Source organism: Thunnus thynnus, chromosome 9 (assembly GCF_963924715.1).
Source record: "Thunnus thynnus chromosome 9, fThuThy2.1, whole genome shotgun sequence".
NCBI classification, from domain to species: domain Eukaryota; kingdom Metazoa; phylum Chordata; class Actinopteri; order Scombriformes; family Scombridae; genus Thunnus; species Thunnus thynnus.
In genome coordinates, this window is record NC_089525.1 from 34,990,832 (window position 1) to 35,005,620 (window position 14,789).

General features: G+C 39.9%; 1 protein-coding gene across 2 annotated transcripts in view; it reads right to left on the reverse strand.

The window, feature by feature from the left end:
- Nucleotides 1-5,296: 5,296 nt before the first annotated feature.
- Nucleotides 5,297-14,789, reverse strand: part of abca1b (ATP-binding cassette, sub-family A (ABC1), member 1B) — a 66,001-nt gene continuing 56,508 nt past the window's right edge. For both annotated transcript variants that reach the window (XM_067598279.1, XM_067598278.1), the window contains exons 41-49: nt 14,360-14,486; nt 13,527-13,589; nt 13,300-13,406; nt 11,501-11,642; nt 10,203-10,337; nt 8,793-8,896; nt 8,606-8,698; nt 6,595-6,838; nt 5,297-6,322 (exon numbers count right to left, since the gene is read on the reverse strand). In XM_067598279.1, the coding sequence (XP_067454380.1) occupies nt 6,173-6,322; nt 6,595-6,838; nt 8,606-8,698; nt 8,793-8,896; nt 10,203-10,337; nt 11,501-11,642; nt 13,300-13,406; nt 13,527-13,589; nt 14,360-14,486 (1,165 nt within the window). In that variant the 3' untranslated portion in view covers nt 5,297-6,172. The remainder of the gene's footprint in view (nt 6,323-6,594; nt 6,839-8,605; nt 8,699-8,792; nt 8,897-10,202; nt 10,338-11,500; nt 11,643-13,299; nt 13,407-13,526; nt 13,590-14,359; nt 14,487-14,789) is intronic.

The window sequence follows — 14,789 nt, forward strand, 5'->3', positions numbered from 1 at the left end:
TTTACTGGATGAAACAGTTTGTGACAGAGAACAGAGCTGCTTGTCTTCATACAGTGAAGTTGGTTTGAATCAAAGATAAACAGCATGTTCTCTCACATCAAAAGGATTATGTGCTATGAAATAAAAGATCAATCCACAATAATTACAACTATCAGCTTCATTTGTTTGACAAACATTTCATCAACAAAATGTCATTTTCACAATCTGTAATTTCAGAACATTTGATGAACTTTTGTTGATTTATGTTGATTTGATTGAACAGAACCGTTTTGCTTCAAAACATCAAACACTTGAGTTCATTAAAGTCTCCTCCACTCAAACATGTTGTTCTTCTTCTTGACTGTCATGTTGTTCTTCTCTGTTTCTCTGAGCTCACCTTAAATCTCAGTTTAACACCTGCAGGATTGATGACGTCACAACCAGTTTGGAGCCAATCGTGGTCCAGTATGCGACTTACACAAGTGTGATGTGGAAACTTGAAGCCTCCAGAGCACAAACACTGAGAATGGACTTTACAGTGAAGCAGTTCAACTCTGCAAACTAAACATATTTAAATATTTAGACATTCTGGATGTTTAATGAAGGATGAGATGTCATTTTAATCATTTTTAACTGATGAACTAATCTATATAGATGTATATTCCAGGAATTTAGGGGTAAATAAAGTATATGAAAGAAGAAAAATAATTATTCAATTTAAACATATTAAGAGTTTTTAAGGCTTTGAGGTTTGTAGAGTGCTGAACAGTTTGTATGCATTGTTGCATTTTATTTATACAAAATTAAATAAAGTTTTGCTGTTTTAAAATATACTTTTGTGAAAGTAATAAAAAGATTTATGATGTAAAACTATTTTTGTTCTAAACTGCAGAAATGTTATGAGTATGTTGGGCAAATTATTTCCAAAAAAAAATGATGTCAAGGTGGAAATGACGAGAAACTGCAATGCACTGTGGGTAACCTGCAGCGCTGATGTGTGTTTGTGGACACAGCCGGAAGTACAGTAAAAGTACTTTACTGAGTCTTATTGACAACGTCTCTCCTCATCCAGTCTGTGTGAGGATCATAAGACAGACGTTATGTGGATCAATGCAGACTTAACGAGAGTTACAGGAAGTTACTATCAACTCTGCTGAATTCCTCTATAAAAATACACAAGTGAAAATAGGCTTTGTTGGTATGAGAAACAACATGGATGATATTTCAAAATAAATTAACACTAGGAGCCACTAAAAATGTAACCTAAATGAGTAGTGAATAATTAAGGTTAAAAAACCTTAATGACTAGTAATGATCATTATCTTAAATTGTGATTTTTCAGTGGAGTTTGGTGTTAATGTTACAGGAGGCCTCCTGTCCAAAGCTCCCCGGCTGTAGCATGTCATGGTGGTCACTTCCTCCTCCACTGTGTGTCTGATTCCACTGAACCGTATATTATTAGGGCCTGAGCACCGAAGGTGCGAAGGCACTATTATATTTCGTGTGTTTGTTTCTTTATTATTACGGGACATCAGACCTAAATTTGACCCCCTAAACATGCTGAAAAACTCACCAAATGTAGCATGCACATCAGGTCTGGTGAAAGATTTGATAAAATGTAAAAATTAACCCCCAAAGTGCCAAAATGTGCTCTCTAGCGCCACCTATGTAACTAAAATGGAGGCCACGGCCCGTTGGAATGTCATAGAGAGATCGAACAAAAACTCAATTATACTTCTCATCAAGGCCTACAAATCATACACTGACACCCCTGACCTAAATCCAACAGTAAGTCCGCAATTAGCCTGTCAATATAAGACTTTGCCTCAATTTTGGCCCCCAATCAAACGCTATCTCCTCCGAGGGCGTTAATGGTATCAACTTCAAACTTTGATACATGACTTATGACACTGTGCTGAAAAAAAGTTGTAAAAAACTTTGTAATAACTCGAACAGTTTGGATTTTATAAGCCCTGAAAGTTGCAGTGCCACATCACACCTTACAATGTAAACCAATGGGGAGGCATGAACTTTGTGTCAAACATAGGCTACTGATGTCTAAACTATAAGTCTGACCACTTTCAAAGCTGCATCAATGGATTCGCAACAAAATTTCCTACAAAATATATGATTTTTAATGTAAGATTTGGCCAAAGTAATGGGATTTATGGGGAGATTTCACAAGAAGAGTACTTTAACATTCTCCTCTCCAACTGAGAGGGAGAGAGGAGGGAAGAAAGGGGGGAGGTGTGTGTGGCACACACAGTGGAGGCTGGTCCATAGAGGCAGAGGAGGTTGATCCTCCTCTATTTTTTGAGAGGCAAGAGGGTGATCAAAATATAAAAAAGAATATTTGGTTGAAATGAACCATTACCAAATCTCAGTATTATTTACAACATATTTTTTCTCTCTTCTTTGGAAGAGACACGTAAAATGATGCTCCGAAGGAGGACAGCCTCCCTAATCAATCAACAACCAGAATGCAATATTGACATTGAGTTGGTCCAATGATAGTTTCCAGAATTAATCTTCAATTCTCTCCACTGTAAAGCAGAGTAGCAGCAGTAGCATTGGCTAATGCAAGGAGCTATTCCTTGCATTAGCCAATGCAACAGCTGGCTTGTTGTAGCTGCCTGAAGGACTTTTTATGTATCCACGGAAGGACTGTTAAGGACTGTAGCTAATAGGAGAAATTATCTGGACTGTGCAGCGCAGCAGCTGCAGGACACCGCTAGGGAGGCTGGAGAGAGAAGCAACAAGAGAAACAACCAGGAGAGTTAGCTTGTTTGTCATTGTTGCTAATGATATTAGACTGATTGACCAGCAGCCATGAAGTTCTGTTAACTAACATACCAGATGACCAACAGCCACAAATTGATGTTATGACATGAATACTTCATCTCCATGATAGAAAGAAGACATCAGATAACATGAGTCAGATACAGCTTCTCTCTCTCTTTGGTCGCTAATTTCATCTCTGATGGTTAAATGTCTCTGTGTGTGGCTGTTGTGTGAATTTATCTCCTTAACAAGAATGCCTTAATGTCTCATTTAAGACAAAGTAAACAAACTGCTGTAAGTACAAGTCATGGGCAGACAGCGTGTCACTAACAGGGATTTTGAAGGGTAATGATCAAACCAGCATCTAACGGGTCTGAAGTGACATCTGTAGGTATGTTTACACGCTGTTTGATGTGCTGCAGCTGAGCAGCTAATTAGCATCTAGCTGCTAACTGACGTTAGCAGTGAATGTTTGTTTGGTGGCTCGTTCAACAAGCTGCAGGACAAGACGTGTGTTCATGTTTCTAAGTTATCATCAAGTTTTGATGATGTGGACAGAGGCTGTTTCATTCACTACCATGTTTAAAAGAGGAAGGTATCATATTGCAATTAGTGAGCATTGAATATTTCATATATTTTATTTTATTTTATTTAAACATTGGACATCTTAAATGTTGTTTGTCTTGAATGTTTTCATTTAAGAGCATGGGCAAAGGTTCATTGCTGTTTCATGCTGTGTTACAGAAAAAATAGAAAACAAAGTTTTATTTGTCTCTCCCCTTTTTTTTCGCTGATCCTAAAAATGATCCGATCCGTGACTCAAATCCGTGATATGAAAACCGTGAATTTTGTGATCCGTTGCACCCCTAGTGTTAACATGTCAGCTTTGTAGACTATATTTCGTAGATCGTGCACATAGATAAAAGTGTGTAAGTCATGTATTTTATACATGTATTAATACTTTCTGATGTGAACCTACACTTTTAGATCTGTGAATGTTTTTAGTGTTCAGCACTGATCTGTTCCTGTATCACATTATAAGCTTTGTGGTACTTTATATATTTCTGTATACTAAGAAAATACACAGGAAACACGTGTAAATCATGTGATATCTTGTCTGTTTTTGATGAGAACATCAATTTGTTGTCACAATAGAACAATAGTATAAATTTGAATTTCACTTTGTTGGTAAAATCACACATCTGAACCAGTCCATGGCTAATATGAGCTCTTCTTTGTTTAGAAACAATATGTATCTGCTAAATGTCTTTAAAGAAGCAGCCTTTACACCACTCTGGGGTTTTTGTTTTTAAAAGCAAATTGTTTTATTGGCATATAAAATTGCCCCCCACCCCTCTGATTTCATCAGGTGGGACAGTGATATAGTTTGATGCGGTATGTTGGTTGTCCTCTTGTCCTCCCCAATTTTTTGAGTCATTACTGGTGTGGGAGTTGAATGCAGCTCGTTTTTGTAGGATACAGCAGAAAGGCCTATATACATACAGTAGATTATATACAAACTTTGTATGAAGTTTGGTGTTATTATCATTTATTTTACAATAATTATAGGTCTTATATTTATAATTCAGTTGTGGGGATGACCTATGAGGGGAAGGGAAAAAATGGAGTGAGGGTGACAGTTTAGTGATAAAGTGCTGCAGAAAAATACCATCAAAACTAAAATTTGTAGCTCTGTACTGCAGTTTTTCCTTTATTAGGGCCCGAGCACCTAGCGGTTCACTCACACTCTCCATTCAAATATATGAGTATTTTTCTGTGTCCAGCTGCAGTTACTTATTGTCTCTACACACCTGACAGTACACATGTCAATCAAACTTTGACCAGGTCATGTGGGTTAAAAGTCTTTACTTTTCTAAAAATAAACTTGAACAAAATTAGGAAATTAATTTGTTTTACACACAAACTCATCAAGAGTTTTCACTTTACTAATTGAAATTCGAGTGAATTGGCCCAAAACTTGCATAATTTTGATGCCACAGGTGTGAGCGAGACAGACATGTCTCACCCTGCAGAAAATTCTCATCCTCACACCGTTGAGATTTGATGTTTTGCCATGACAGAGGAAGTTGCTATAACTTTATTGTAAATGCTCCAGTGTGCACCAAACTTTACATGTTTGATAAGAGTCCCGGCCTGAACACGTCTACATGACAATATTCCATCACTGATGCAAACTGGATGAATAGCGCCCCTCACGAAATTTCAGTGAAGCAGCCCCAGCAGCAGGCAAAACATCTACATGCCCGTCACAGGAGACCTTCGATTGCGTCGTGGCGTGACGTGCATGGAGGTGCGAGGGCCCATTCAACGCTGCTTGCAGCTTTAATTTAATTTTATTTCATGTTTTGTTGACTCCACTCACTGACTGCAGGTTTGAAGTTATGATCTGATGGTTTTACTCTCTGCAGTCTGGACTGACGAGGTTTTTGTTGTTTTGATGAACGTAAAACCTTTTAGAGCTCAAATCCCAAAAGATCTGATTCATAAAGCAGAGACGGAAGAATGAACGAGTCGGTAGATTTGTTTCATTTATTGTGTTGTTCAGGACCAGTAACAGTTCTTCTTCCCATCAGCCTTTTCTGTCACATTTAAACTGTTAATCAATAAACATTTTCCAGTTGATCAGTTAAAAACAATCAATACATCATCAGAGGATTTCAGTGCAAAGACAAACTGATCTGATGAACACATAAAGTGCTGAAGAAGTCTGAGCAGCTGCTGTCAGCAGAGAATCACCTGCAGCTTCAACAGCAGCAGATTGATCGATCGATCATGATCGATCAAGAGGAATCAATGATCGATCAGCAGGAATCAATGAGTGATCAGCTGTCCTCAGGGAAGTCAAATACTGTAGTGTGCTTTCAGAAGCTGATGAGGTATTTTACTGCTCAGACACCAAAACAACAAATCTGCTCTTTTTATCATCTTTTCTTAAAAAAACTATAAAATCAATCAGCTCATCGATCACTCTGATTGGCTGTTAAACGCTACAGGAAACAGTAATGCCGCCTGTTTCAGCTACACATATAAATAAAACTCTGACAAAATAAAACGGAATCAAACGTTTTTAAAAAAGGATTTTTGCAGTCGAGCCCTCGGCCGTTGAAATGATTTGGATTCTTCATGGTGAGAAAAACAAACAGACCCTGAATCGTTCCGTTATCGGAGGCGCCGGTCGGATTACAGAGAAGAAAACTAAACATGGCGGCGCCCGGCGGCGTGCCGCTGGAGGAAACATGGCGGCTGTTATTCAAGTTTAGAACAGTCAGTCTGGGCGGCGGCCAGCGAGCAGCGCGGCGCCTCCACAGGAAATCATTTGCATTGACTGGCATGAGGCAGCAACCGACGCCGCCCACCATCAGTATGACATCACAACGGGTGAGGCACATGATCACATGACGCTCTCTCTCTGTTTGTCGTCCCCGCACGCTCCTCGGCCGGAGCTCAGCGCGGGAACATCGATGGCGACGTCTTTCCGTCTCACCGAGTTGTCTTTGGAGTGATAGTCGTCACTCTGGTCCTTCGCAAAGTTCACAAACACCTGAAACAACAAACAAACAAACAAGTAAATAAACAAATAAACAAACTATCTGATCCTGTTTCATTTGCTTTTCCATGTGTGTGTACCTGGTCCAGTGTGTATTGTGTGTGTGTATTGTGTGCGTGTGTGTGTGTGTGTGTGTGTGTGTGTACCTGGTCCAGTGTGTGTGTGTGTGTGTGTGTGTGTACCTGGTCCAGTGTGTGTGTGTGTGTGTGTGTGTGTGTGTGTGTACCTGGTCCAGTGTGTGTGTGTGTGTGTGTGTGTGTGTGTACCTGGTCCAGTGTGGTCTGGGTGACAGAATAGTCTTCGATCCTCAGCGTCTCTTTATTTTTGGCCAGGATGGAGAAGATGTGAGCGAGTGAGGTGAGAGAAGACGGCAGCTGGTACTGCAGCATGTTCCTGTGTTTCTCCTTCAGCGTGCTGCCGCTCAGCTCGCTCTCGATGAACTTCATGACAGGCAGCAGGTCGGGGTCGGGCCCCGCCACCCGCAGGATGATGGTGTACCCGTCGCCAAACCTACAGACACATACAAGCTTTATTACACACATACACAACACGCTAAATACACGTTAACACCCGTCATCTAACCCACAGACACATACAAGCTTTATTACACATACAACACGCTAAATACACGTTAACATCCTCAGGACGATGGTGTATAGAAGTGCATTCACCAAAGAAAATGAAATTTGAGGCCTTATCTCATAAATATGATCCTTCCTCATCCTACCTCATCCTACCTCATCCTACATCATCCTTCCTCATCCTACCTCATCCTACCTCATCCTACCTCATGCCTCATTCTATTCAATTGAAATTTTTCTCATTATATCCAGATCAGGATCTCGTTATTGATCAGGATCTTGTTATTGATCAGGATCTCATTATTGATCAGGATCTCATTATTGATCAGGATCTTGTTATTGATCAGGATCTCATTATTGATCAGGATCTCATTATTGATCAGGATCTTGTTATTGATCAGGATCTCATTATTGATCAGGATCTCATTATTGATCAGGTTCTCGCTATTAAGATGCTATATCATATTTATGAGATAAGGCCTCAAATTTCATTTTCTTTGTTACAGTTTCTGCTTCCTGACTCACAGACATCTGTTGGATGTTTTCCTATGATGAAAAGTCTGCTGTTCAGATTCTGCTCCTACTGATTTCTTTCCTGCTGTTTTTCACATCTGTCAACATCTCAGCCTCCAGATGTCTGATTAAAGTGATAATAACACCATCCAGTGTATTGGTGGTCCTGTGTGGACCAGTCCAGTCCAGTCAGAGAGATACACCTCCTGCACTCACTCAGGTCTGACTGACATCACTGAGTCCAAACACACACACACAGGTCGGTCAAACGAAGCCACGTCTTTGTCTCTTTCATGAATTCCTGATCAGGATGCATAAAGAACGAAACCTGAGTACAGTCATCACCTCAGTTACCTATTAACTCTAATGACCTTTGAACCTTTTGCTTTAAGTAAAGATTGTTGCTGGTAAAGTTAAGAGTCATGATCCTTGTTTCATGCAGTGCGGCTCTGTGGTTTGTGTAGTTTATGTGCTGTTTGCTATTGACTAATATATATCTAGTCCCACTTATAGACGACTGGCAGTCAGTCAGTGAAGTTATTAGTTTACATTACATTGTCTGTTTAACATCTAATCATTGATTTCTTACTGGCTGTTTGTTTGACATTCGCCATGTAGCTTATATGTCTTGTCTCATGTCTGCTTTCTGTTCATCAAACACTACCGCAGCTGCTGCTCAACAGCCAATCATACTGTGACCGCCAGCCTGCATCACATCCTCCTCACTCTGTCCAGTTACACATTCACCAGAGCTCCCAGACCTCCTTCACCCACATTACCCAGTGATATTAATCTCTCCAGTGTCTCAGATCCTGCCTCCGTCCCCTCAAATGATGATTGATTCCCTCCTTAAACCTCTCCCATAATAACAAGATCAGGATCTCAAAATTACAGGAAAACTATGAGTTAGTTTTCAGGTGTCAGAGAGGAAACATTCAGATTCTGTTTCCTGCATCCACTCGTCTGAACCAGTCGCCTCCCGGTGGCCGTTTCAGAGAAGACATGCAGATGAAACACACGACTGATCTGTTTTATTTTCAGTTGTTTCTGTTATTTGTGTTTAGTAAAAACACATTTAAAAAAGTTTTTCTAACTCTGCATCATTTTTGTGATCAGTGATCCTGCTGTGTGTGTGTGTGTGTGTGTGTGTGTGTGTGTGTGTGTGTGTGTGTGTCAGTCTTACCTGTTCTTCAGGTGTTGGACGCTTCCGAGACACCTGAACCTGCCGTTCACCATGATGGCCATCCTGGTACACAGAGCCTCACACTCCTCCATACTGAGGACACACAGACACATTACATAGTGAGAAGTAAGAACTTTATCTAAAGACACGTCTCTACTGTCTGTCCTCAGGTGTGTGTGTGTCCTACCTGTGTGAGGTGAGGACGACCGAGCGTCCCTCCTTGATGACGCTGTGGATGCAGTTCCAGAGCGCTCGGCGAGCTTTGGGGTCCATGCCGGTTGTGGGTTCGTCCTGTAACGAGGAGGACAGCCAGGTTGAGGTTGGCCCACAGGTGAAGCAGGAAGCAGAGCGAGAAGGTGAGCAGGAGGGGGAGGAGCGGCATCCTCACTCTTCTTCTGTGGTGTCTGTTTGAAACCTCCCTCACCCTCCTGTCTTCTTCTTCTGTTGTTATTAAACTGAGCAGCAGCTCCTTTTAATCTGCCCTCTGTTACACAAACACCCCCCCTCCCCCACCAGGTGCTCTGTGATTGGCTGAGAGGGCTCTGATGCTGTTGTGTAACTCTGGGGTTTTAACAGAACTGCACTGTAAAAAACTAACATTTAAATCTGATCAATCAGCTCCTTATTGATTCACTACTTATTCATTTCTTCATCAATACACTGATCAATAACTTAATGAAATATGATTCACAGCAGACTGATTAATGCTGCTTCTGATCGGATTTTTAAGGATATTAAGTGATTATTATGTTCTGACATAGTTGATCTAAATATGGTTCATATTTTCTGTTTCCTGTGTATAAACAAACGTTTTATTATAAGACGACTCAGTTCACACTTTTAAATCTCTAAAACTATTTCATGTGATGTCGTCTTTACCGTCTCTCTTAATTTTAATTTCCTCATTGATCTTTTCTTCTCTTTCACCTTCTTCCTGTGGGCATCACTGTGTGATTATAGTATTGATTATTTATATATTATATATATATATTTAGCTGTGTGCAGACACTGAAGCAGTAACTAGTTACACAAATAAACATTCTCTCTTTGACCTCAGGTGAGATCAGCTCGTAAAGCCTGCAGGGGTCGGAGTTAAAGACCATCCTGCATTAAGCCCCATTATGAATACTCTCTTATATTTATACAAAAGTGAATTCCTGTAAATATATTCCAACACCTGGAATGAAAACTTGGGAGATATTATTTCTGAACTGGGACACAATGTGGAAGAACATCACAAGTGTCTCTAAAAACATGAAGTTCTGCCATCGAGACGATTTAACTCCCAGATTTAAGGAGCTTTTACAGCTGAAGAAAAAAGGGCTACATAAGATATTTTTGTTATTATTATTATTATTAGTTATTAATAACAACAAATAATTGAGGACCAACATCTATATAACTGTAGATGTGATAATAAGCAGGAAATATTTCTGTATTTTGTTCAACAGATTTTGAAAAGTTGTTTGTAAAGTATTTATGTTTCATTCAGTAAGATCTGTCCTATGAGATGATGGTCTGCAGGTCACATGACCGACTGATGGAGAGTCTGAAGCGTTTTGAAGAAAACATGAAACAAAAACGTAAAACGTCTTACCAGGAAGACGACGGGCGGCCCTCCAATCAGAGCCATGGCTGTGGACAGTTTCCTCATGTTTCCTCCGCTGTAGCTTCCTGCTGCTTTATCTGCGTACTTCACCAGACCCAACTTCCTGATGCCCCACTCCGCCACCTGCCAATCAGACACCGGCGTCAGGCTCAGTGTCACAGTATGTTTAGACTCAGCTCAGTGAACAGTGTGTAGTTTAGACTCAGCTCAGTGAACAGTGTGTAGTTTAGACTCAGTCGAGTGAACAGTGTGTAGTTTAGACTCAGCTCAGTGAACAGTGTGTAGTTTAGACTCAGTCGAGTGAACAGTGTGTAGTTTAGACTCAGCTCAGTGAACAGTGTGTAGTTTAGACTCAGCTGAATGAACAGTGTGTAGTTTAGACTCAGCTCAGTGAACAGTGTGTAGTTTAGACTCAGCTGAATGAACAGTGTGTAGTTTAGACTCAGCTGAGTGAACAGTGTGTAGTTTAGACTCAGCTCAGTGAACAGTGTGTAGTTTAGACTCAGCTCAGTGAACAGTGTGTAGTTTAGACTCAGCTGAATGAACAGTGTGTAGTTTAGACTCAGCTCAGTGAACAGTGTGTAGTTTAGACTCAGCTCAGTGAACAGTGTGTAGTTTAGACTCAGCTGAATGAACAGTGTGTAGTTTAGACTCAGCTCAGTGAACAGTGTGTAGTTTAGACTCAGCTGAATGAACAGTGTGTAGTTTAGACTCAGCTCAGTGAACAGTGTGTAGTTTAGACTCAGCTCAGTGAACAGTGTGTAGTTTAGACTCAGCTCAGTGAACAGTGTGTAGTTTAGACTCAGCTGAATGAACAGTGTGTAGTTTAGACTCAGCTCAGTGAACAGTGTGTAGTTTAGACTCAGCTCAGTGAACAGTGTGTAGTTTAGACTCAGCTGAATGAACAGTGTGTAGTTTAGACTCAGCTCAGTGAACAGTGTGTAGTTTAGACTCAGCTGAATGAACAGTGTGTAGTTTAGACTCAGCTCAGTGAACAGTGTGTAGTTTAGACTCAGCTCAGTGAACAGTGTGTAGTTTAGACTCAGCTGAATGAACAGTGTGTAGTTTAGACTCAGCTGAGTGAACAGTGTGTAGTTTAGACTCAGCTCAGTGAACATTGTGTAGTTTAGACTCAGCTCAGTGAACAGTGTGTAGTTTAGACTCAGCTCAGTGAACAGTGTGTAGTTTAGACTCAGCTGAATGAACAGTGTGTAGTTTAGACTCAGCTGAATGAACAGTGTGTAGTTTAGACTCAGCTGAATGAACAGTGTGTAGTTTAGACTCACGTCGCAGACTTCCTTCTCGGGGACTCCTCTGAGGACGGCGTACAGCTCCAGGTGTTCTCTTCCTGTCAGCAGCTCGTTGACGGCGTCAAACTGAGGACAGTAACCCATCCTCTTATGGACCTCATCGATCTCTCGGAGGATACTGAGAGAGAACAGAACAATTATTTGGATTTTAAGTCCTCTTGTGTTTCTGATATTATTTTAAATTTTACAAAAAGACAGCTTCCCCTTCAGCTACAATTTTAATAAACAGTTTTTTAGGGAACTGAACAGCGATGCCTTCTGACTCCTTCACCTTTATATTTATTATTGACGGAGGTTAAATTAACACCCAAAACCCCCAGAAACACTCATTAATGATTACTTTCTATGTATCTGTACTGTGAAGATGAAGAGCAGAACATGTGACTGACAGCTGATGGATAGTTTATCCTGCAGGTGTTGATATGATGTCACCAGGTGTGTTTGTATAAACTACAAATACTCATTTATGTTTTTTTATAGGATGCAGGGCTCCCAACCTGAAATTTGCATATAATAACTAAATTAATACTTTTCATGTTTTCACATTAAAATATGAATATTTTCATACATTAATATATATTTTAATACATCTTTTGACTTACAGTCTCACCATATTTGAAATATTACGTTAAAAATGTCTCTATGACCAAAATCTCATATCCAGATAAAGATATGTATCCCAGTATATCACATCCTCTGTAAAATGCAGATTTCCTGCTGCATCTGTAACATGTGGAATAACAAAGTGATGTGTGACACAACAAAATAAACGATCGAGCTTAATATGAAACCATCAACGTTTTTCTATCACATGATAAATCATCATATCACTGAAGCTAAATCAAAGCTGGACCTCACTATCAGCTGAAGTGTTTGGTAACTTCTCATTTCCCTCCTGTGTGTGTACGAAGGACCTGCAGGGTCCCCGAGCCGCAGGTTGAACACCACATGTAGCTGCGTGCAGCTGTAATTCTGGATCATTGATTGTGTAGAAACACTTCAGCGAGTTCTGAGTGTAATTCTGTTGAATTTGGAGCTGCTGAATGAAGATCTGCAACAAATAATGAGCTTAACCAGAAACAAACGCAGGTCAGAGGAGAGTTTCTTTCTGCTCACATGCTGATGCTTTACAGGCCGAGTCCTGTATGTTTACATCACTTTAACACTTTCACACTTTGACTGTTTTTAGGCCAACGAGTAATAAAACATCTGGATATCAATATTAGAGCCGATATGACATCTTATTTTGGAGGATATAAACAAGTTATGACCACATTTGCATTGAGGCATCAGTGTTTAATAAGTTAGAAACATTTCCTACTGAAATCAGATATTATTGATCAAAAACAGGTAAACAAGACAAAGAATCTGACCAGAGTTGATTAAATGATTAGTTGATTAAATGATTAGTTGAGGCAGAAAATCAATCGTCAACTATTTTGATCATCAAATAACGGTTTGAGACATTTTTATGGCACAAACAGCCAAATATTCACCAGTTTTACCCTCGCAAAGTCATAATTTGCTGTTTTGTTTTGTTGCTGCCTTAAATCAGACGAAGCAACTGATTCCAACCTTTAATACTTTCTACACACGTTGATTCTCTGACGGACGGTTTCACTCAGCTTCATTTAACAGTGGAGGAGAAACAGTTTTCAGTGTTTTTCCCTCCTGAAGTTAAAGAGTTAATTCAGCTGCAGTAAGCAGGTTAATCCTCGAGTCCAACAACAACAACAACAACACAGATTATAATCAGCGGTGACCTTTGACCTCACCTCTTCCCTGCCAGAAAGGCCTCTCCGCTGGTCACCAGCGTGTCTCCTGTCAGCATCTTAAACGTCGTCGTCTTTCCGGCTCCGTTCACACCGAGCAGCCCGAAGCACTGACACACACACACACACAGTTCATTATGAAACACACACACAGTATATATACACATATATACATATTCATATGTATTGATGGTCTATATATCTCTGAACACATCAGCGAGGAGCTTCACCTCTCCAGGAGGAATCCCGACACACAGTCGATCCACCGCCGGCTTCTGTTTCCTCTTAAACACCTGCAGGACACGATACGCTCAGTTAACACTGATTTATGACGATAATTACGTTACAAAGGAAAAGCAGAAGTGAAAACTGTGATGAGATGAACTCATGTTTTAGTTTAATTAAAGATGTTAAACTGATGTTTATAGTCAGTTATTATTTATCATCAGTCTGAGTCACAATCATCTTATTAAACATCAAAACATCAATATATTCATCAGGGAAAGATGTCAAACACACATCAATCAGTCTTATTACATTATGTTTTCATATGTTTGATTGTTTACATTTTATTATTTCAAACATGTAATAGCAGAAATATTTATAATAAAACTGTATATAAAATTATAAATGTAATCTTTATCTTTATGTTGCTGACTGATAACAGTAACATAACAGTTTTATTATGGAATATATTTATATATATGTGCTTTGTGGGTATTTATTTGCTGTGTTTTGGTGACATTAGGATTTTACAGATATTGATTTTGTAATATGGAAACTACACAAAGAGATGAGACATATAAATTAGATACTTTTATCAGGATTATATTTCTCTCTTCCATCAACAGAAGACGTCTGTTCTGTTAAACATCAGTCTGTTGTCATCTCAGATGTTTGTTATCAGACATCAAACTAAACTACCTGAACATGTAAAACACAGTTTAGTGACATGTGAGATGATTTTCTGTATTAGTGTTTATGACTATTTTACTGAATATTCTGCTACAGTAGGTATTAAAGCGTTGTGTCACACTGCTGGATGATGTCGGGGGAAACTCACCTTGGTGAGCTGTCGCAGCTCCAGGATGTCTCCGTGTCCGAGGCCGTGGACGATCCTCTGTCTCTCCCGGGCCACGTCCTCGTCCTCCTCTCCCAGAGCTCCCAGTTTGGTGAGTGCGCTGACCGACCTGCAGACAGACAGACTGCTGAACTTCCTCCTGACTGACTGAACTCATCTATAAAACCTCCTGTTTTCATTCTGATCATCACCTCAAAGCTACAATCTGAAGTGTTTCACACAGAGAGAAGACATGAAGTCAGCTGTGTTCACAGCTTGTTCTGCTGCCACCAAGTGGATAAAAACATGAACTGCAGCTTTAAATAATCTGTTCAGATGAAGAAAAGATGTGTGTGCAAATGCGTGTATATATGCGTGTATATGTGCGTGTATATGTGCATGTATATATGTGTGTATATGTGCGTGTATATGT